The 22,834-nt window shown below is 45.8% G+C and overlaps 1 protein-coding gene across 1 annotated transcript in view; it reads left to right on the top strand.

Annotated features, from left to right (window-relative positions):
- The first annotated feature begins 915 nt into the window (after positions 1-915).
- Positions 916-22,834, top strand: part of Kcnmb4 (potassium calcium-activated channel subfamily M regulatory beta subunit 4) — a 52,934-nt gene continuing 31,015 nt past the window's right edge. Inside the window, exon 1 of the mRNA NM_023960.2 lies at positions 916-1,269. Coding sequence (NP_076450.1) covers positions 934-1,269 — 336 coding nt within the window. The 5' untranslated portion in view covers positions 916-933. The remainder of the gene's footprint in view (positions 1,270-22,834) is intronic.

Raw genomic sequence — 22,834 nt, 5'->3', positions numbered from 1 at the left:
CTGCAAGCCTCTGCCACCTGTTTGCTTCCAACCCCTAGGGGTCATTCCCGTTGCCTAGGGCCTATTTTTCCAGAGAAGTCCACCGACGTCCAAGGCTCCCATCCCGTTAGCTTGCACCAGCCGGGCGGCGGCGTGCGATCCGCGGGGACCTCCGGCTCCCGTCGCTCGCCCTGGGCATCCTGCTGCGTCCGCGCAGGTGTCCTCTGTCGCTCGCCGCCACCTGAACTCGCTTTGCCAGTGTGCCTGCTGCCCCGCAGCTCTCGGGATCGGAGTTTTAAGATTCCCGCCTTGCATGCTCACGCCATCCTCCCCCACTTAAAAAATTTCTGTTTTCCTCTTTTAACTTTCTCCCCAGCCACGCTCCCTCGGTGCTAGGCGTTCGCCGCGGCCGTCTCCGCCATCTCTCCAGGTTGCATCTGGCGAGGATTCCGAGAGCTGCTCGCGGCGGCCCGGGTGCTCGCCCACGGGAAGCGCGGGGCGCGGCGCGGGGCGGGGCGGGGCGGCGGCGCCCAGGGTGGGGAGGAGCAGCCTCCCTCACGGCGGAGCCGGGGCTCGGCAGCCCAGTCGCTCCCAGCGTCGGGGCGCCGGGCGCTCGACCGCGGCGATGGCAGGCGGGCGGCGGGCGCGGGGAGGCGGGCGCGGGGCGCGGAGCGCGCGGGGGCGGGGACGGGCTCGGGGAGCCCCGGGGTGCCGGACCCTGTGAGGCGGCGGTGGCACCCGGGAGCCGGGCCGCGGGCAGCGCCGTCTCCGCCGCCGGGGGCGTCGCCGGCCTCGGCCCCTTTGTTCTCGCGCGCGCCCCCTCGCCGCCCACTCCCCTGCTGTCGCGCGGCGGTGGCGGCGGCGGCGGCGGCTCCTCCCGCCCGAGGCGGTTGAGCTCCGGCGCCGGGGGCGGGAGGGGGCGGGGAGCGCGCCAGCCGAGGAGAGTGGGGGGCGATGGCGAAGCTCAGGGTGTCTTACGAGTACACGGAAGCCGAAGACAAGAGCATCCGGCTCGGCTTGTTCCTCATCGTCTCTGGCATCCTGTCGCTCTTCATCTTCGGCTTCTGCTGGCTCAGTCCCGCCTTGCAGGATCTGCAAGCCACGGCGGCCAACTGCACGGTGCTGTCGGTGCAGCAGATCGGCGAGGTGTTCGAGTGCACCTTCACCTGTGGCACCGACTGCAGGGGCACCTCGCAGTATCCCTGCGTCCAGGTGTACGTGAACAACTCCGAGTCCAACTCCAGGGCGCTGCTACACAGCGACCAGCACCAGCTCCTGACTAACCCCAAGGTAAGCACGCGGGAGCTCCCACCTAACAGTGCAGGTTCGGGGCCAACGTCCCGGTTAGACCCCAGGGGAAAGAATCGATTGTACTGCCCTCGCTAGTTGTTGCGACGCTTGAGGTGCATGCACTCATTCCTGGAGACCAGGGCTCTAGTCCTCAGGGTGCGTTTGCCCGCTGGACAGTGGTACCCGAGTCTCTGCAAACACTGATCTTTTCTGTTCTTAGATTTTTGAGCTCCCGATAAACCCAGGTCCAGTGCCTGTAGGACTGGTTTGCTTAAACTCAAAGAGCAAAGAAAGTTAACTTTTCCTTCCAACATAGCCATGGGATAGCATTATGGCCACCAGCTAGCTGCCTGAACTGTAGTGGGTCCCAAGAACTTCCAATGACATGCCCTTCTTTGAAAGGTTAAAGGGGTCTCTTTACTCCTGGAAAGTTCCTTTAAAGACTTTTGCCTTTCAGTTCTAAACTGAGGTTTTTAACTTGAGGGCTAAAGGTGGGCTTGGGTGTGGGGTGGGGTTGGGGAGAGTCAACAGCAACTAGGAGGAATCCAAGAAGAAATTCTAATTAGGTCGTGTTGATTTGCTTGGTGGTGGGAGTGGTAGGGCTGGAGGGTCCTAACCGCACTGAGTGTTTGGGGACAGTGAAGAGCAGTAGGAGAACAACTTACTGAAAATAGAAAGCCCTTGAGGACAGACACGGAGCGGCGATTTCCTGACAACTTCTTTTGTTGTTACAGCGGGGGGAAAAAAGAGGGGAAAAAAATAGATAAAACCTGGTTAGGGCTTTCGTGCCTCTGGAGAGTAGAGAGGGAGACTCAGAAAACTTCCCCGGGTAGGAAGCGCTTTTCAAAAGCAGTGTCCCCAGTCTGTGAACTAATTGAGCTTTGCAGTGCGCCTGCTTCTGCAGGAGAGTTCTTTGATGCCCTGGGTCCTTTCTGCTGCTAGTTGAAGGTGGGTATATTTTATTTTATTCGAGTTACTGACTCTTTTTACTTCCTGAGGTCTGTGCTGGAAGATGTCAGGAAACCATTCCAAAGAAAATGAATTCCCGTGCACACAGGAACATGTCCCTTTAAATGGGACAAGGTATATTAATCAGAAACCTGAATTTATATTTTAAACAAGATCAACACTTCTGTGCAGAGAAACTCGAGCGCCACTAACTCATTTATTTGGAAAGCTAGAAGGAACGATTCTTTGAAAATAGGATTGGCTCCTCATAGGATAAGTCTCCCGCTAATGCACGATGATTCATTTGCTTTAAAAATGGGGATAATGCAAGGACAGTAAATGTAGAAATAAACATTTGAAACACAGTCTCTAACACACCAAGCTATTGCAGACATGATGGGTCTCAAAGACGGACGGGGGTTGATCTGCTTAGTACTTGGGAATTTACGAAGACGTCACATGGTTTTAAGAAAGCATTTTAAAAATCAGAATTAAATTAAAAATGTCTAAGAAAGGTGTGGTAGTAACTTAGTGATTTGGAAGGCGCTCTGCAGGTAGTTTGCCATTTAGAAGCGGGCACAGTTGGTAAAACATTGTTAATTTTGAGATAGTGGCTTAATCAATAATAAATTATATGTATGCATATACATTCATGCAAGGTGAATTCTATATTTCTATGGCTAATATCTAATTTTGGCATAGACAAATTAGAACTTACTGCAGAAGACAACTTAAGTTTCCAGGCAGTTTTGCAGGATCTGGCGGTGGAAATAAATTGGAATCATTAGGACACTGATTCTTAAATCGCTTGGAAGCAATCATAATGTTTTATGTAATATTAAAATTCTCTCTCTCGCTCTCCTCACTTGCAAATAATCTCATTCCCCCCACCCCCAACCCCCGCTCCCCTCAGTGCCAGTTAAGAACTTGGCAATAGTTGCTTTGAAGAAATATCAAACAAAAATCAAAATGGTCAGAACTGGAAAAATGACATATTTAATGGTCCAGAAGGGTGATGAATGACCTCTCCTTCAATTCGTCCAAGAGTTCCTCTGCCAAATATGCATCTCTTTGTCCAAATTGTGATGTATTATAGTATTTATAGAACAAACATCACTTTTTTCTTTGGTCAACGAAGTGTTCAATTTGGAAATTTTTGTAAGCACTTTAGTAATGGAAGATCTCAGTGTGCCCAAAATGCTGTGGTAGGGTCAGGCGCATCCTTGCACCTTGACGATCCCAGCGCCCAGTCCTGTTGCATATGGGGTGCGCAGAGCTATGCCCTCCCTTACTTACTTTTAATTTTCCAATCTGTTCCTTTCATCTCCCACCTGCTTCTCACATTCTCTCCAAACCCAGTCATCCCAAGAAACTGTTAGGGAACCACCACTCACCTACATAGCACAAGTACCTTTTCCTGGGCTTTGCTCGAAGTATTCCAGCCCAAGGTGGGGAGGGGACGGATGGTACAGATATGTAACTGGGTGAGGAAGTGCTGATCTCCCGCTAACATGCCTTTAGAGCGTCTTTAAGTCCTGCTCAGTTTATGTTTTCCATCAGATTCTGTCAGGGGACCACTGTGTTTGATGGCGCAGTATTCCGGTCAGGTAGGGACTTGGTAAGGGAGCTGACTCGCTCTGTGGATTAACCATGGCATAGAAGTTAGCTACCCTTGCTGTGCCCAGCATTAACCGCGTGCCTGCTTGTGACTCACAGTTGTGTGTGTGCTCAGTACTCTGTTCCTCAACTTACAGCCGCTCTGTGGGGCTCTTTGTTTAGGTGTGGTTTTCAGGCACATTGACTTGGTCATGGATGGGGCCCGAGGATTGTAGTTTTCAAAGTCGTGCCAGTGATTCTAATGGGTATCCAAGAGATGAGAATGGGTGTCTTGAAAGACATGCTCATCTGTTCTGCAAGAAAAACACCGAGCTTCAAAATGAATTCACTGTGATTAATGTTCTTGTTTTCAACATAAGAGATGTAGATGCCACTGAATACAGAAGCTACAGTAGGGACTCAGAGAAACTCTGGAGAGAAGGAAGAGAATCATTTAGAATTAGTGTGGGAAGCTCATTTGAAATCGATCGGTTTGAATGGAACGAAGGTGCACCATTGTGAACACCTTGCTTTTGCAGTTACCTACTTTGGACGGCAAAGAAAAGATGAATTTAGGAACTGCCTTCTGCTGTGGGCTGTGAGAGGGGGGTGAGTAGAGACAGGATCCATGTTTGAGTTTCTGTTTGGAAGGGGTTTTTTCCCCCTCTTTGATTAAACAACAACAAACACCAAAAGCAAAATAAATAATAAAGAACAAGTCTGTTTCTAAGAAAGCAATTCTTTGACACTGAAGACTGAGGAAAACATTAACTGGGACAGAAAAAGCTTTGGGCTTAAAGAACATCCAGGAAGGCTTAAGAGCACAGATGAAGGCTTTGGGGCTGCCGTCACCTTAGCAAAGGGCCTTTAGACCCACACTCATGTCCCTGTACGTGTAAGGGCAGCAAGAGCTTTGAATGTGTGTTCACTCTGATGCGTTTTGTGCTCTGGGGGAAATCCATCAGACCAGGGCTGCATCATGAGAAAGATAGTGGGGCTGTGCCAGCATCTCTAATATTTATCTGTCTGCAGGAAGTGACTTCCTTTGGATCTTCTTTGATAATGTAATTAAATAATATATAATATTAATTATATATAATTATATAGAGATGTTAGATTGACAGAGGATAGATAAGTAGATAGATAGATAGATAGATAGATAGATAGATAGATAGATAGGTATGTAGATGATAGGTAGGTGATAGGTAGATGATAGATGACAGGTAGATGATAGATAGATAGGTAGGTAGATGATAGGTAGGTGATAGGTAGATGATAGATGACAGGTAGATGATAGATAGATAGGTAGATAGATAGATAGATAGATAGATAGACAGACAGACAGACAGAGATTCACTCGTTTGAGCTTCTGGTTTCTCAGAGTTTATTGTGGCCGTAGAACATGTGCAGATGAGCTTGTGCATGTAACAGTTCGTCTGTGCTGTGGGTGCTGCCGGGTTCCAGACCAGAACTTCCAAGTTCCTGCGCTCACAGCGCTGGCATCTTGGTGCAGGAAACAGGCGTGAGTCGATGTGTAATAGAATTTCATGTAGAGGTAGATATTTAAAAGTCGTGGCGGGGGAGAGCACAGCTGGTGACAGGAGAGATCCAGAGCTGCCCTTGTTACTCACAAGATGCCAGCAGCAAGTGGGTCTGATAAAATGGCCATCGCAGAACGGGGAGCTGTACGGGGTACCCAGAGGCGGAAAGGACAGAGAAACGAGGCCCTTGGCTCTCTGGAGAAAGACATGTCCACATGCTGAGTGGATAGCAGGTGCAGAGACCATGGGATGAGTGGCCACTGGGTCTGTTTGAGGAACAGTGGGTTCAACAGAGGAATTGGGCCAGGGAGAGCCCGGCCTTGAGCAGAGGGAGGTAGCATGGGAGCAATGGAGAACTAGGGCTTCTGGTTTTATTGTAAACGTGATGGTAAAGTAAATACTCCACATTGAGCTCAAATATAATCAAATTAGTTTTAAAGGTCTGAGCCATTGACATTGCTCTGGCTGCTGAAAATTGTGTGTGTGTGTGTGTGTGTGTGAGTGTGTGCGCGCGCGCACGCGTGTGCACGTGCACACACATGCTGACTTGTACACAGTGAGAAGTACAGAGGCCAGCTTGGACACAGGGAGCTAGAAGAACAAGAACGGGCAAAAGAGCGTGGCGGTCTATGTCGGTGGGTACCTGCAGTAAGATTTATTGTTGAACTGGATAGGAAGAACGAAGGCAAGAGGAATTTAAGGTGGCATCAAAGTGTTTGGCGAGCACAACAGGGCAAGCAGGGCGCCTTTACAGGAGAGAGAGGAGGTAGAAGGGTGGATGTGGATGAAAACCAAGGGTTCGGTTTCACATGTGCCTAACAGGTACACAAATGAAGAAGAATCCATGAGTTTCTGACCCAACGATTGTGGCCCAGCAGAGGACACATAGAGCATAGATGACCATTAAAAAAAAAAAAAATTAAAACCAAGTTCCTTAGGGACACACAAACACATGTTCAAAGGAAAAGGCTAAGGAGACAGCTTCATGGAGGAGGAGACATCTGCCGTGGGTCTCTGAGAAGAGAGCTTTTGTCTTGGTGAGGACAGGAGGGACGGAAAGATTATCAGGGGAGAGAGAAAACAGTGCAAGCAAAGCTTTCAGCTGGAGTGCGGAGTGTGCCGGGGGATCTGGGGGCTGACTGCTATGGGGAAAGACTGGAAGGAAATTGGGGCCAATGCTCTAGTGGCCTTGACAGACTGGAAGGGCTTGGCAGCCACTGGGGAGCAATGGGAGGAGGGACACCTCAGGGAGGGTCACATCATAAACCTGTGCACGTTCACATTAGCCGGCAGGGGCCAGTTAAGAGAGGGGATCATCTGGTGTTAAAACTGGGAGATTTGGGGCTGGAGAGATAGATGGCTCAGTAGTTAAGGGCATTGACTGCTCTTCCAGAGGATCCAGATTTGATTCCTAGCACCCAAATGGCAGCTCACCACATTCCAAGGGGATTCAACAGCCTCCATACGGGCATGACACCCATACACATAAACACAATACTAATTTATTTTTTAATGGGGGATTATCTTGAAGCCTATGTTTAGTCCTAGTATAATTGCTAAGGTCTTTCCAAGTTGAATTTAGAGAGGGAGGTCAGAATACTGTAGTTTGAGAGGCATAAGCAGCATTGGCGAATAGCTTCGAATCCAGCTGTGCCTCGGGCCTATGGAGAGGATGATTTCCAAGGAATGGCCAACGATGAGGGAACGGATTCTCCCCCCAACTCCAGAAAGGAAGGACGCTTGGCTTGTAGACCTTTCTGACATCCAGATTCTTTCTCAAAAAACTTACTTATTAGTATTTTGTGTGTCTGGGTGTTTTTCCTGTATGTGTGTCTGTGTGGCACTGAGTTCAGGGGAGGGCATCAGAGCCCCAGGAACTGGAGATACAGTTGTGAGGCACAATGTGTGTTCTGGGACAGAGAGTTCTCAACCGCTGACACCCTCTTACTGAGAGTAAAACATGTGCTTTGCTGTTCGTTGTCTGGCTGCTTGGTTTGGGTTGGTGTGGTTTTGTCACTAAGTTTGTGTCTCAGCAGCAGAACGCATACAGAAGCCAAGGAACGCTTTTCGAACAGGCAACTAACATGGTCAGGTATTTCAGGGCACACTAGAAATGGTAGTGAGAACTTGTGATTCTAGCGCTGACGTTACTGAGGCTGAGGCAGAAGGATGACAGGTTTGAGGCCAGCCCGAGCAACATAGTAAGATACCGCCTCAAACAAAGTAATAGATCGATTGCTGCTCTCTTTTTATTTTGAGACGTGGTTTCACCATGTAACTCTGACTGGCCTCTAGAACCTACTGCTATGTAGTCCAAACTGGTTTCAAATCGGAGTTCCTTCAGCCTCCACCTTTCAAGTGCTGGAATTAGACATAGGGAAGACGTTTTTAAAAAAAGATTTATCTATTTACTTGGTGTACGTGAGTACACTGTAGCCATCTTCAGACATACCAGAAGACAGCATTGGATCCCATTACAGATGGTTGTGAGCCACCATGTGGTTGCTGGGAATTGAACTCAGGACCTCTGGAAGAGCAGCCAGTGCTCTTAACCTCTGAGCCATCTCTCCAGCCCCAAGTGCTGGAAATTAAAAGTGTGCACAACCACACACTTTAGAGACCATCTAATTTGTGTACCCAAGGTTTTTTATGCTATATCTCTAATCTCCACTTGTAGACACCATTTATGGAAATCTCAATTTGAAAGATTCCCTCCCCCCACCCAAAGTCATATGTTAAAAAATCATCAGAAACTAAAATTCAGGAAATTTGTGATGCTACTTTGTATTAGCAATTTGAGAAGAATGATTTTAAAAAAAATCACAAACTAAACAACTGTAAAGCTTTTTGGCGTGATTTTGACACATTTTATTTATTTTAAATGCTTTTTTTTGCTCTCATTCATGAATGAAGATGTCAAATTTTATTTCCCCTGGGTTGAAATTTCTTCAGCTTTTAGCAGAGTTGCATAACCAGCTGAGTTCCTAGATCAACAGCACATTTATATTACATTAACATAATTACTCACAGGAAAACAGTGAGCAGAATGGTGTTTCGTACTACACATGTTTCTAACCGTTTCTCATTCTGTGCTTTAGATGTTCTCTAGGACATAAACCAGTGTGCAACAATTTGTAAATTTGATTTTGGAGTAGTACCCTCTTCCATTCTCTAAAAGTAACCTGTGTTATAATTGCAAATCACAGTGTTTGTAATTTTGTTACTATTTTTGTCCGTGAACAAATTCAAATTAGTTTATGTGTTTGCAGAATCTGGCACATTAGGTCTCCAGAGAGGTGTCTGTTACCATGTGATCTATATATGATCACATGTAAAGAGTGTCTAGATTCATCTCACTAGTGCGGTGGGCGTGCGGATGATGAAACCTTTGCCCAGTGTCCTCTGGGGAAACAGAAGGCTCTTTCCTCCTGAGCTGTCTCTCCAGGCCCAAATACAGTTCTCTTTTGCTTTAATTTTTTTTTTAGGACCTCTTCACCAATCTCTTCGTGTACAGTCTGTTTCATCTTCCAAACTGCTATTTTTCAAAGTATGGTCAGCATTCTAGCAGCATCAGCACCATCTGTGAACTGGATAGAAATGCTCATTCTCTGGTCTCAGCCTAGATTCCACCCAAGTGCCATGATCAAATTCATAGTGAATGCATAGTGAAAAAGATTTATAGGCTGCTGTGTAGTTCATTACTTGCTTAGCATGGACAAACCCCGGGATTCAAGGACAAGACAGGAATATAAATCTGTAGAAGAAAGTTTCTAAATAAATAGGAATTAAACGCGCGCGCACGTGTGTGTGTGTGTGTGTGTGTGTCTGTTTAAGTATATGAATTAAATGTAAATGAACCAAATACCCTAGTTAAAAGACAGAGATTGTAGTTCAGGAACATCAAAATCAAATATATTATGGTTTTAGGAGTAATAGACTAAAAATAAAGCCACAGAGATGTTGAGAGTAAACATGAAGAAAGACATATACCACACTAGTAACAGCAACAAAGTAGGAACTACCAAACATTCATTGATAGATGAATGGATGGATGTGCTGTGTTTATACAATGGGAAATTTTACAAGTAACGATATGGACACTATATTCATATAATATTTACAAAAATTATACTAACATAAACATTTACATAATTATATGAGTTATATATATAAATTATACAGTTGTGAATAAGAATTGAGTGAACCAAGTTTAAGAAGCCATCCAAAGTTCTTTGCCATGATTTGCCATAATCTCTTGCTTCAACAGTGCTTGAACAGAACCTGTCACTTGACCCGCTACCCTAGATTGCCACTCAAAACCAGCAGTCCTTTGCCACCTGCAAGCAGTGGCCTGAGGCCACCCCAAGGCATTTCTCCTAGCCTCTGCCCTGGTAATTGAGCTCCCACAGGATTGGGAGCTGCCACCCCCTGCCAGATCAGCTTAGAGCTCCCCTGTATTTATCTGTGTTTTACTACTTGGAGCTTGATCATGTGGCTCTGAAGGACTTTGCCAAACCCTTCCTTTCAGCATGTTATGAGGAGGTAGAATTGTTGGAGGTTCAGACTAGTGAGGTAGCCAAGTCTTCCTGCAGGGTATCAAGGAACCGGACTGTGGCATCCAAGAGAGTGGGCTCACAAGGAAGTGTTTGTTACCCTTGGAGGAGGAAGTCTGAGTCAGTCGCTATGGGAACTGCACAAGGCAACCCTAGACAGAAATGCTCCTCACTTGTGTGACTTCAGTAAGACTCATTACCCGGGTGAGCAGGTGAAATCCTCCAAAGAGCTCAGTGACCACAAAACCGACTTGTGCACAGTGTGAGCCCCTGAGGCATGGAGTATCACCTGGACATGTTCGCTGTGGGAGGCAGTAATGAGGGGAGCTCAGCTTCAGGGTGTAGTGTGTCCTCTCTGGTCGCCATGGCAACACATGCATATTGGAATTGTCTTTACCCTTTCTGTAAGTTGTTCTGAAACATCCACTGAGATTCTTTAATTTGTATCATTTCTTTTTTTTTTCAAATAAAGAAATATTGGTTCCTGAAATAGAAACCCCCAGCAGACAAACAAGATACAACCAGCTACTAAACCACTAAAGGCCACGTATTAATGTTCTTAATATTGAACTCTAAACTCTAAAGACTGGAAGTGAGTTAGTGGAGACATAGGAGAGCTGATTGTGAGAATTAATGGGTATAGGTGTCTTTGTTATAATAATAAACATCCTTAAACTGATTCCAATGATAGTTGCCTCTCTGAATCTACTAAAAATCATTAAGTTGAGCACATTAAATGGGTGAATTAAATGGGTGAATTGAATGGTAGGTGGATTGCACTTTAATGAAGCCATTACACACAAAGGAATTACTATTTTGTTTTGCAAATTTCACCGTTTTGCATATTTTGTAAGGATATCTTACAAATTCAGTAGATGACTCTAAAACTGACCTATTAATTTGGAAAAAAATATTTAAAAGTAGCAGCTAAGTAAAAATTACTTGGGGTCTGGTGAGATGCTTGGCAGGTAAGATCTGCAGAAGCCTGATGATCTGAGTTCAATCCCTGCGGCCCTTAGTAAAGGAGAGAACTGACTTCCAGAGGTTATCCTCTGACTTTGACATGCACACCTGTAGCATGGTCACATGCCCACACACATCATATATACACATAGTAGTAGTAGTAGTAGTAGTAGTAGTAGTAATAGTAATAGTAATAATAATAATAATAATAATCTAAATTAAGATGCATAATATACTTGGAAATTTTATTTGTGTAAGTAAGCCAAAACTATACATTTCATTGAAATCACAGTTTTAGTGTAATATAATTACAGAATTACAGAATTAAATACCATTACAGAATTAAATAATGAAGTCATACATAAAGTATGAATATTTAGATAACTTTTTAGGATGAGCAAAGTCTTTCTAAACATAACATCAAAGATAGAAGTCACAAAGGGAAACATTGTTGTATGTTTAATTACATAATAGGGGAAAAACCCTACACTTTAAAAATATGTTCAAGTTTAACTAAAAATGATAAATTTTACAGAATATTTGCACTGTGGCAGGGAACTGATTCAAAGGTCAATAAGAGCTGGCTGTGGAAATAAATGGCCATCTTTTCAATAGAAAAACATTGTGAACACCTGCATAGACAATCTGATGAAGATTACTTGTAACCAGACATGAAAATTCTGCTTAACCTCAGAGTTGTTGAGAGATGCTGATCAATATGTGAGAATTGCAGAAGTATTTGGAGCTTTGGCCTGGAAAAGCCCTTAGTGCTCAAAGCTCAATGGACTGTTCGGTTGGAGCACAGAAGATAAGAATTCTAAGAGCTGTGGAGACAATGGAGGCCTGGCTTGTAAAGTCTCTGAGGGAAGTTTGACAGTCCCTCAAAGCCTCTGACTTCTCAGAACTGACAGAAGGGATGTGTTAAAAAGGTAGTCTATTAGAGCGGTGTACAGGCTGTGGTCCAGATAGTCCAACAATGGCTGTCTCCTGACAGAGAGGCCAAGGATCCAGCCGTAGACTTGTTCAGTCCATGGAATTGGATGTCTCAGAAATCTCAGTCTGGTGCTGGGATCTGGGAGGATTTCGGAAGAGCTGCTGGTTTTCAGGTTACATTGGAATCCAGCTGCAGTAACAGGGAGACAAACTTGCCAGTGAAGGTGAGGGTGAAGGTGAGGGCAAGGGCAAGCAGGCAAAAAGCAAAGCCTTCCTTCTCCCATGTCCTTTTATGTAGCCCACCTTTAGAGTGGGCTTTCCCACCTCAGTCTGATGAAGGAAATCCCTTGCAACTCTGCACAGCAGCCTCAGTTTTAATGGATCCCAGATGTGGTAACGTTGAAAGCAAGATGAGCTGTCACCATGAGAGATGACTAAGTAGTTAAGAGCACTAGCTGCCCTTCCAGAGGACTTGGGTTCAATTCCCAGCACCTATGTGGGAACCATTTGGAGCTCCAATTCAAGGGGATCTGATGCTTTCTTTTGGCCTGTTTGGGTACCAGGCATACACATGTAGTACACAGACATGCTTGCAGGCAAAACACCACATAAACATATGTATTATGTGTATGAGTATATACATATATATTATGTGTGTGTTATGTATATATATATATGTGTGGTATATGTATATATATAATGGATATATACATAGATGGGTATATATAAAAGGTATATATACAGATGTGTATGTGTGTGTACATATATATAATGGGTATATATATGGATATATATAATGAGTATATATAAAGGGTAAATATGTGGATATATATAATTCATATATACATATATGTGTATATATACATTATATATGGGTTAGAAATTGTATGGTTAAATATTATGCATTAAATTTATTGAAGAAATATTCCTCCCTAAATTGAAGTTTATAATATATTATTCTCAAAAGTAGGTTAAAAACCAGTATGCTTCATATTTGTAAAACATAAAATATATGCCTCTGATCTTGTATATTCGCATACACACTACTAATTTCCATCTTTTTAAAACCCCTTCCATTAAATGTGGTTTTCACGTTACCTTTTTACTTAGCTACCAAGGCGCATTATTTGTCAATAAATAACAGGGTCGTAAGTAACTTCTGCAGAAAAAAAGGCGAAGGGATATGAGATTTGGCTTAGAGTGTTCATGTAAACATAAATTTTTGCTCAGAAAAAAAATTTCTTCATCCATCAAAACCGCCTATATACTTCATGTATCCTTCGTAGGGTGTATCTCCCAGTAAGAGAAAAAACAAGTTTAAACAAAACAATTGCACGTCAGGATGAGTTGAGGCAGGTAGGAGTCCAAAGAGAATGTAAATTGGGAGAATCACTTGGTTTTGAAACTTGCCTGCTTGAGAAACGGCTGCTTTAATCTTTAAGGATCAACTTTTATGTCTTTGTAAGATAGCCTGCTACACATTGGTACCGTGTTATCCCAATGGCCCATATTAAAGCTTGTAAACGTTTCTGAGACCCAGTAACAAACCAGCAGTTTCTCAAAGGGAGAATGGTCATTTGCCAAAGAACTCAGTCCCAGTTATACCATCAGGGCTCTATGGGGGCCCACATATGTTTCTGGCACCAGCCTCTGCGACACGATTGGAGTTCAGTTTCATACAGGAGAGTTGAAGTCCCTCATGGCCTGTGCCTGCTCTGCTGCCAGTAGAGCTGGCAGGGTTATGGGGTACTCAATAGCAATCCAAAATGGTGGTACATGTTTCCTCATTCACATAAAGGAGCCCAGCAAGCTTGAGATGAGTTCTCTACTGGGAATCTAGGACACTTGGTACTCCCCGCTCTCCAGACCCAGACAGCACAGCAGCATGACAGCACAGACAGCTCAAGGTTGAATGGGTTGAGTTGGTCCAGCTTCCTGTAGTCTAGAGCAGAACAGAGCTGATAGGATCCTGAGCAGGGCAGGAAAGCCCCCTCCTTCTCTGTGGGGTCTCAAAGTAGAGACCTCACAGATAGAGTGAGCAGTGCAGTGGTCTCCAAAAGAGCCGAATAGACGCGTGGAGAACAGGGCCTGCAGGGCTACCCACTCGCTCTTGAGCAACCCACTGGGGAAGAGAGGTCTCCTTAGCCGTCCATCACCATGTCCTTCCAGGGATGGTTGAATTAGGGAAGCCGTGGGCTGTGGCTCCTTGCCCTGTGCATGTGGGTAGCAAGCATATTTTCAAGATGTAAAGAAGCAAGCATAGGAAAATGTATTGGCTCTTGGGCTTACCAGAGCACCAGCCCGATTCACTCTGTGAACTCTTCCTCTGAGCGTAGCCATCTTTGAAGCCCCCAGGGGTAGGGGTAACACAGCACCTGCATCCAGGAGTGCTCCAAGCAGCTGCCATTTCCCATTGCGCTGCTGTGCCAGTCAACATCTGCATGCTTCAGTGGGGGGGAAGGCAGGATATGTTCATTGAGACACTTGAAGTTCTGCCACAGGGTCTTTCCTCAGAGGTAAGCATCCCCCCAGTTCATTCAGGGAGATTACTGTCTGGGGGGATGTGAGGAGGCGTGCCATGCATCGTGCTGGTTCACAAGGTTCACAAATTTTATATATAGATATAAATTTCATATATGTAAATTTTATACATATATGCATATGTATACATTCCATAAATTTATATTACACATATAATTACACACATACATAATACAATATGTGCATGCATGCATACATACCTACATACATGCATACATGCATACATGCATACATACATACATTCATGAAAATCTTAGTAGTCCAGCCACCTAATTTGCCCTTAGGGAGACCTCTAATACACGAGCTATTGTCAGAGATCCCTGAAGGTCAAATTGGTTTCCCCATGTTCACAAGGTCTGAGGGTTAGGAAATCAGGCAGAGCAACAGGAAAATGGTGACCTCTGATCCACCATCCAAAATGATATCTGGGGTCTCAGTGGAAAAATCCAAGGCTTGAATGTTGTCACTCTCTCAAGTCTCATTCCCTAACCTGTCGGGCAGGTGCTGCCTCAGTGTTGACTGGAGACCTCGGTTCCACCACACACGGGTCTTGCCGTGCAGTTGCTGCGCTGTGTTAATTTGGGTTTTCGTACGGAGCTGAAGTGTGAGATCAAGAACAAGTGTTCTGACGAGATACAGGAGGAAGCTCTGTAGCCTTTTCTGCTGCAGCTGTAGAAGTCACACCTTGCCATCTCCGTTGTAATCACTGTCTCGTGCACGGTCTAGGAAGGAGGAGACAGACACCCCACCCCCTTCGCCTTTGCGTAGAGCGATGCCAGCTGCACACTGCAAATGTGTGGATGAGATGGAATAGAGAGAGTCACGCGTTCCGCCACAGATAGGAGCGCAACATTTTCACGTTATCCTCATATCAGGGAACTGATGGAGGAGACCGGGGCTTGCTGGTCGCCTTCATGAAGACGTGGTAGTCACAGTGTTTGAGGGAGTATGCACCCACACATGAACACATCAAATGGTGTACCCTGCAGTATCCGATACAATTTCCTGTGCCCTCAGTAAGGCTGTCTGAATGCGTACTTGAGCATTACGAATTTTGTATTCCTTTTCCCTGTTCAATATGGTCATGAGAATATTGGCCATCTCTGAGAGGGATTTATTCTAAGGCTTGAACCCAGGGCCTCATACATGCTGAACACACGCTCTGCCACTGAGCCACACCCCAGGCCTTCCTCAGGGATTTGAACCTAGGATCATAAGCTTCTGATTGTCCTAGCATGATTGTTAAAAGCAAAACCTATTGAACATCATCCAGATTAAAATCTCTTGTTTTGGTCTGGCTACTATTTTGATTCAATGTGGGTTTTTTTTTTCTTTTCTTGTCTTTGTTTGTTTGTTTGTTTAACCAGAGACAGGATTTTTTTTTATTTTCTAACTCTTAGGCTAGCTGAGCTATTTTCTCTTAAAGGTGGAATGTCATTCTGAACTTTGTTGATTTTTGAATAGCCACCACTGTTAACAGTTTGCACAAATCTAAACGTTCAGTGGGCATCATTATTCCAAAGCCCCAGAAAGCAGCTATGGTCATGGCATCCTTGGAGGGTCAGTGGACAGATTCCCCGGGCAGGAGTGAGAACTCTTTGCCACAGATCCTTAGTGAGTACCAGGAAAAGTGTGGGCATTTCCTGGTGCCATCCCCCGTGCCCCTCTCCCTCAAGCGCATTAGGTGACTCATTCTGGATGATCCATTTGCAATCTTGGCACATTCCATTTCTTCTTGGAATGTCACCTTCCCAACCCATTTTCTGACGAGCACATTTCCAGTCAACCTTGGTGACACAAATCCAAAGTCGCCATTCCCACGAAGCCCTCTCTCACACCCCACTGTGGCGCAAACGACCCCACCCTCTTCTGAAATCATAAGTGCTTTAGGGAATACGCTCCAGTCAATACCCTGCCTGCTTCTGGGAGAGGAAGGGCTTGAGCAAATCTGGTCTCGGTGTCCTATCCTGTACTCAATGATCAGGAAAGCCTTATTTCATTTTTAAAGTCACTGTAACTGACTGTTACGGCAGCAAATCCCCGGCCTTGATGAGACCAACACAGCAGGAGAGGTGGGCGGGTCTTTTTGACAGGCAAGTCCAGTTTTCTGTTGTGCAGGCTTGAGCAAGCTATGTTCTAGGCTGTGTCACCCCTGCATCTGCCCGGCCTACAGTCCCCAAAGAGTTCATGTTAGCTTCTGTTCTTAGCCTGTCTCGTTCTGCACACTTTCAGAGTCACTTATTTGACCTTCAGAGAGTTTTCCATGAGACACAGATACCCATTCTGGAGCCTCTTCCCCTAAAATTTAATTTCTTAGCTGATGTATAATTTCAGTTGTGTTTCTTAAAGGAACCTACGTTCACCTGTGCGTGCACAAACATTAGAAACGTCGTAGAGTCTACGAGTGACTCCGTTTTACTTTATAGTCCACAGAGGTTTTCCAATTATGTCATCAAAATGACCAGTAAACTTACAAATCAGAGGTCCAGGGCAGGCAAGGTGGCTCTGTGAGTCGGACTTTCAATGTAATCATCATGAGATTGATCCTCAGGACCCACATGGTGGGAGGAGAGAACCAACTCTACCAGGTTGTCCTTTGACCTCATGCATGCGCCTTGGCAATTTCACGCTTTTACACACATGCACAGGCACACAAACACATAAAGAAATATTTTTAAAAATAATTTTTAGAAGTTGTCAATCAGAGTAGACATGTTTTGTGGTTTGAATAAGAATGGCCCCTATAGGCTCATGTATTTGAATGCTTGGTCTCTGGGCAGTGGAATTGTTTTGGAAGGATTTGGAGGTGTGGCCTTGTTGAAGGAGGTGTGTCCCTGGGGGTAGGCTTCTAGGTTTCTCTGCCTCTTGCTTGTTGATGAGATGGATGTGAGCTCCCAGCTGCTGATCCAGCAGTATGCCTGCCTGCCTGTCTGCCTGTCTGTCGGCTTGCTTTCAGTCACAGAGACTATGAATAGTGTAACAGTGCACAAGTGTCTCTGAGGTGTGTTAACTTAGATTCATGCTTGCTCGTTGTATAGCTGTATCATACGGTGCTTCTGTTTGGAGTGGGTATAGATTGTTTCACGTATTTAATTTTATTATGTGTGGAGGCCAATGTCACAGTGACTGCGTGGAGGTCAGAGAACAAGTTTGGGGAGTCCCTTCTTTCTGTCCACCTTTAGTGGGTTCTGGGGGTCAGAGTCTGGTCAGACTTGCGCAGGGAGTACCTTCACCCCCTGAGCTGTCGCCCCAACCCTACTGGCGCTGTCTTGAGAACCCATCCACCACACTGCCGTACACAGTGTACATTACATGGTGGCTGCAGTCTTTGCGTTCCTACCAGCAGGAGGGAAATGCTGCTGGAGCCCTCTCCGCTTCCCCTACACCCTTCCCAGCCGTTGTCCGTTCTCCTGAGCCAGTGGGCTTCCCCAGCAGTGGACACTGCGTGCTACAGTATGGATCTGCAACACACTGCTTTTTTAAAATTTAGACTTGGAGCTCCATCCGCAGATGGGAGTGATGCTGTAAGCCTGGTGGAAGCCCATATCTGGGAAGGTCACATACCCTAGCTGGGAATCTGCTACTGATGTTTTGATGAATGAACCTGTCATCAAAATGTCCCCTGGGTGTTGGTATTTGTACCCATAGACCTAGCCTTGGTCAGAGGAGCTTCTCTTTGCCATGGGCAGAAATGGTTGCAGAGACACACAACTGGTAAAAGTGCTGAGGATAACGGATGTTCAGTGCGCAGCCTTAAGTGAGACATCTGTCTCAGCTGAACCCCCTCGAGGCTGGGAGAAGATAGTGCAAGAGGTCACAGAAGTAATATACACGTCAGAAGATGGGGAGAAACACTGTGAAATGCGTCCTCTGGACTTGACAAGGTCATCACACTCAGGAACTCACAGCAGCTGTGGTTATCTACATAAGAGAAGCACAAAATCAAGCCAGTCAGCATTCTAGCCTGGATGAGGGCAGGCTCATTGGGGGACACCCCTAGCTGAAGAGCTATTGATAATCGATGGCCTCTGGGGAACGTGATAATTTTTCTTTGGGAGTGTGACTACTGTTAGGTTGTGGATGGCCCCATATCTGTGGGCGTTCAGGCTGCACTACTTGGATTCAGTATTTATGAAGGAGAAGGAGAGGGAAAAGAAAAGGAAGACGTGATGGTTTGAATAGGTATGGTCCCCACAGACTAGTGTGTTTGAATGCATGGTCCAATAGGGAGTGGCACTATTAGGAGGTATGGCCTTGTTGGAGGAGGTATATCGCTGTGGGAGTGAGTTTTTGAGGTCTCCTATACTCAAGCTATGCCCAGTATGGAACACAGCCTCCTGCTACTGCCTATGGATCAAGATGTAGAGCTCTCGGCTCCTTCTCCAGCACTGTGTCTGCCCGCGTGCTGCCAAGATGATAATGGACCAAACCTCTGTAACTGTAAGCCGGGACTTATTAAATGTTTTTCTTTACGAGTCACCATGGTCATTGGTGTTTCTTCACAACAATAGCGGCCCTAAGATGAGGAGGAGGGGGAGGAGGGAGGAGCCGCTAGACTGCTGGCTTAGCAATTAACAGCACTTGCTGCTCCTGCAGAGGACTAGAATTTGGTTTCCAGAATCCACACTGGGCATCTGACAACCTCCTGTAGTTCCGGCTCCCAGAGAGCTCCCTCTTCTGGCCTCCATGGGTACTTGCACTCGTGCACGTGCCCACACTTGGCCATACATGTACACAATTAAAAATAAAAATTAGAGAAAAAAAAAAAAAAAGAAATAGAAGAAGACTTGAAGCTGGGAGGGAGAGTTGGGGGAAGTTGCAGGATTGGAAAGGAGACTTGTGATCCAAGATACACTGCGTACAAGTATGAAGTCTCAGAGAATACATTTTTTTAATTCTAAAAATTATTAAAACATGGCGCATTGTTATTAATTTCTTTTACAAAGCAACGACAAAAATTACCTGAAGTATCAAGGGATAAGTGTAGAGCAAACAAAATAATACTTCATAATAAAAATATGCCATCAAAAATTAAACGAATGTTTGAAGAAGAATCTAAAAAGCACATTTTAATGTGAATAAAAGTGCTGGTGAAACTATATTGAAAATGGGGGAGGGGTAAAAGAGTGAGAAGATGAAACGGCCACGATGAAGTGTTGGAGGAGCCTTGTTCTGGATTCTCACTCTGGAGGCCGCCAGTGACATGCTCAGTAGTCAGGTGCTCCTGTGGACGCGTTCCTGTGGTGAGTTGGTGCCAGGCCTGTGTCATCCTCTGCCTGTCATATCTGACTTCACTGTCGTAGTTTTCCGTATGCGCATACTGGGGGGCCTCTGCTGGCCACGCTTACCTTGGCAGCCTCTTCTTGGGCCGGGCGCCTGGGAGCCTCCCCAGAGTGGCCAACCATCAGTGAGTGAGTGTTCCTCCCAATGTGTTCAGTACGGGAAGCAAGCCCAGCACCTAGAGCCGCAGAGACTGACAACCCATCTTTGCGCTTTGAAGATTCCTTAGGGGTTAATTGCCCCACGGGAGGGTGGAAGCCATGAATGTTGAGTAGAAGACTGAAGGGCGCTTCAGAGGTTCCAGGCTCTTTAGTGGTGGAGAGTAGATCTTTGGCTGCAGAAGTTGGTCTACCCTTGAGCTGTCAAACTACAGGATCTAGAGCTAGGCTTTCCTTTCCCTCAACAGTTTACTATAGGAGCCAAGCCTCATGCCACACGCGCTTTCCAACTTGATCCCTGCCTCCACACGACTGGCTACAGCTGCCTTCCAGGGCCGTCTTCTCACCATGGGGCTATAGCAAAGTCGACTCAGGCTCCCTTCTTATGGTTGGTTACCATTCTCAAAGCCCTCCAGTTAATTTTCAAGCAAATAGGCTCCCTTTCATCATTTTGGTAGGTCACTCACTGCCCTCCAAGTCACACAGAGTGACAGAATAGGATTCCTCTTTATTGCTGACCCATCTGCTGGAGGAACCAAGTCTCACCAAAAACCAAACTTGCCCTGAGGCTTGTGAGGGCTGTAGGCTTATCCTGAAGATAAGAGTCCCCATATCGTCTACAAGCCCACCCCATTGCCACATATGGGGGGGCATCCCTGAGCTGAGATTTGCCATCAGTTCATCTTGGCCGCTTTTCCTGCCAATGCCATTTTTTTCCTACACTTTCTGGATACACTGACACTGCCTTTGGGAACTTTGGATGCTCCCTCTCGTCCCCTCTTTGGAAAAGCAGAGTTTTCTTCCTTTTTTAAAGAAAGCAGTCTCGTCCCATTTCAGGCAGCAGGAATGAGGGTCTGTGTGTGAGAATAAGAAGTTGGGAAATACCGCCTTTGAAAGTGAGAAACAAACATGTCAGGACACCAGGGAGAAGTTTCTCTAAGGGGATGCTCATTGCCTTGTCAAAGGCATCGTATCTGACTGGTCCCCTAAGTGACATTATAGCCATGCTGCCAAAAACTGATCCTGCATCCGACAGAGCAGGAGGAAGACTTAGAAGTGCATTTCCCTGAGCAGGGTCACAAGCCCTTGCAGCATATCACCTCCTCACCAGTCCTTGGGAGAAGCACACTGATTCCAGAGATGCAATGTTGGTTTTCCAAGAGAGGGCGCAAGAAGCAGGGCATGTCCTTGGTTCCAAAGCAGGAAGCTCGGAATAGGGAGAGCTTGGCATCTGGACAAGAAGGAAGTGAGGGGCGGGGCTAATACTGTGTAGAACTCATGTGGAGACACTCCTGTCAGCCAGCATGTGGCAGGGAAGCAGAAATGGAGGCCTGAGAAGGTCATGGATGTCTTTAACTTTATAGTAAGTTTGACACCAGTCATAGCTAGGGGGTTCCACTCCAGAGTGAGACCTGGCCTCAAACCAAACCAAACCAAACCAAGAACAAAGAGCAACAACAAGCGTTCCTCTGCCGTTTGTACGGAGGACGCCACTTGGACCTCTGTGACCTTGAACAGTTTCAACCTTCCCATCCCACTTCCCTGTGCTTTTTACTTTTTAAAACATTATTTATGTCGGGGGTTGGCATAGACAGGCGTATACTATGTTCTGCTAGGTCAGAGGACAACGTTTTGGAGTTGGTTCTCTTGGTCCCCCTTTACGTGGGTTCTGGGGATCAAACTGGGGTCACCAGGCTTCACCGCCAGCCCTTTGATCTGCAGAATCACTTTATTGTCCCTCAGTCTCCTGCTGTATACTGGAGAGGAGATGAAGAAGCTCGCTCGCTTGGATTAATTAGGCCCTGACTTCGGCCGGTGGCACTGTCCGTCATCCAGCCTGAGTGACTGAGAGACTTTGGGTAACAGCTTTTCTTGAATCCTCTTCAAGTACGCTGTTTTTTAATGGAATTTAAATTTCTATTCATCTATAATGATCTTCCACATAGAGCTGAGGACTCTAGGAGGGACCTGAGACAGGCTTCAGAAAACGTTCAGAAATAAATAACCTGGGCAGTCAAGGTGTGAGAGGAGGGGGAAAAATAATGATTTTTTTTAAGAACCTGAGGATGCCCCTTTTAAACGTTATCCTTCCTTTCACGGCAACATTGACTTTACCAACTTGCTAGAGAGTTAAAGACTCATCATCTAACCCATGGGAAGAACATAGGCCACGGGGAAATTACCTCAGGCTTCCTTTTCTTGGTGTGAAAAGAATGTAATCTGCATTGAGAGTCCATCTGTGTGCTAACAACTCCCTGTGTGCTCCACACAGCCAGGCCCTTCTTTCATTCCATATGAAGTCACAGCTTGCCCACTAGGAAACTTGATGGACGTCTTTCCCCTGATGTTTCCAGAAACATGGGTGTGGTTCCCTCGGTCAAATCCTGGAGTTGCAGTCTGGTAGAGAGATAGGTTTTTTAAACCCGTTTCGTTCCCCAAAACTGGGTAGTAAATAATTCAAACCGAGTTAAGTGCTGGATGCCTTCAGTGTGTTTCAGCGACACTTGATTATCTCCTGAAATGTCTAGTGTGCCTGTTGTGTCAATGGTGCCCGTTGTGAAAGGATCCTGATGAGCTCTTAGATGGTCTCACCTCACTGCTTCTGCCTCCAAGACTGGAACTGGCACCTAATCTCACTCTGACCAAGGGAAGGGAATATCTAACATGGTTTATGAGGGAAGTGGGACAATCATGGTCTTCTTGCAAATATTTGCTCACGTAGTTAAAGTACCAGCCGAAGGGCAGGACCGGCCACTCTGATCCTTTTTGCCAGCAGCGATGGTGGCTCAATCAAGTTTTCCCACGGTCTCTGAAGTGGCAGGATCGCTTCTGGTGGAAAACGCTGTAACACTGTTTGCAGTCAGCTTCTGCCGGGTTGTTTCTTGATGTACCTCCAAGAGGAAAGTCAGAAGCAGGAGCTAAAAATTATTTTGGAGGTTATACAGACTAAAGGGAGGAAAAAAGGATACCCAGAAAAAGCTAATTTACCCGAGACTAGACAGCAAACAGATCATAAGACTGAAGCCCCAAATACTGATATCTGTGGCTTTTA

The sequence above is a fragment of the Rattus norvegicus genome, chromosome 7, assembly GCF_021556685.1.
Source record: "Rattus norvegicus strain SHRSP/BbbUtx chromosome 7, alternate assembly SHRSP_T2T, whole genome shotgun sequence".
Taxonomy (NCBI): Eukaryota; Metazoa; Chordata; class Mammalia; order Rodentia; family Muridae; genus Rattus; species Rattus norvegicus.
The sequence above is the reverse complement of the archived record's forward strand: the minus strand, read 5'-3'. Positions and strand labels throughout refer to the sequence as shown.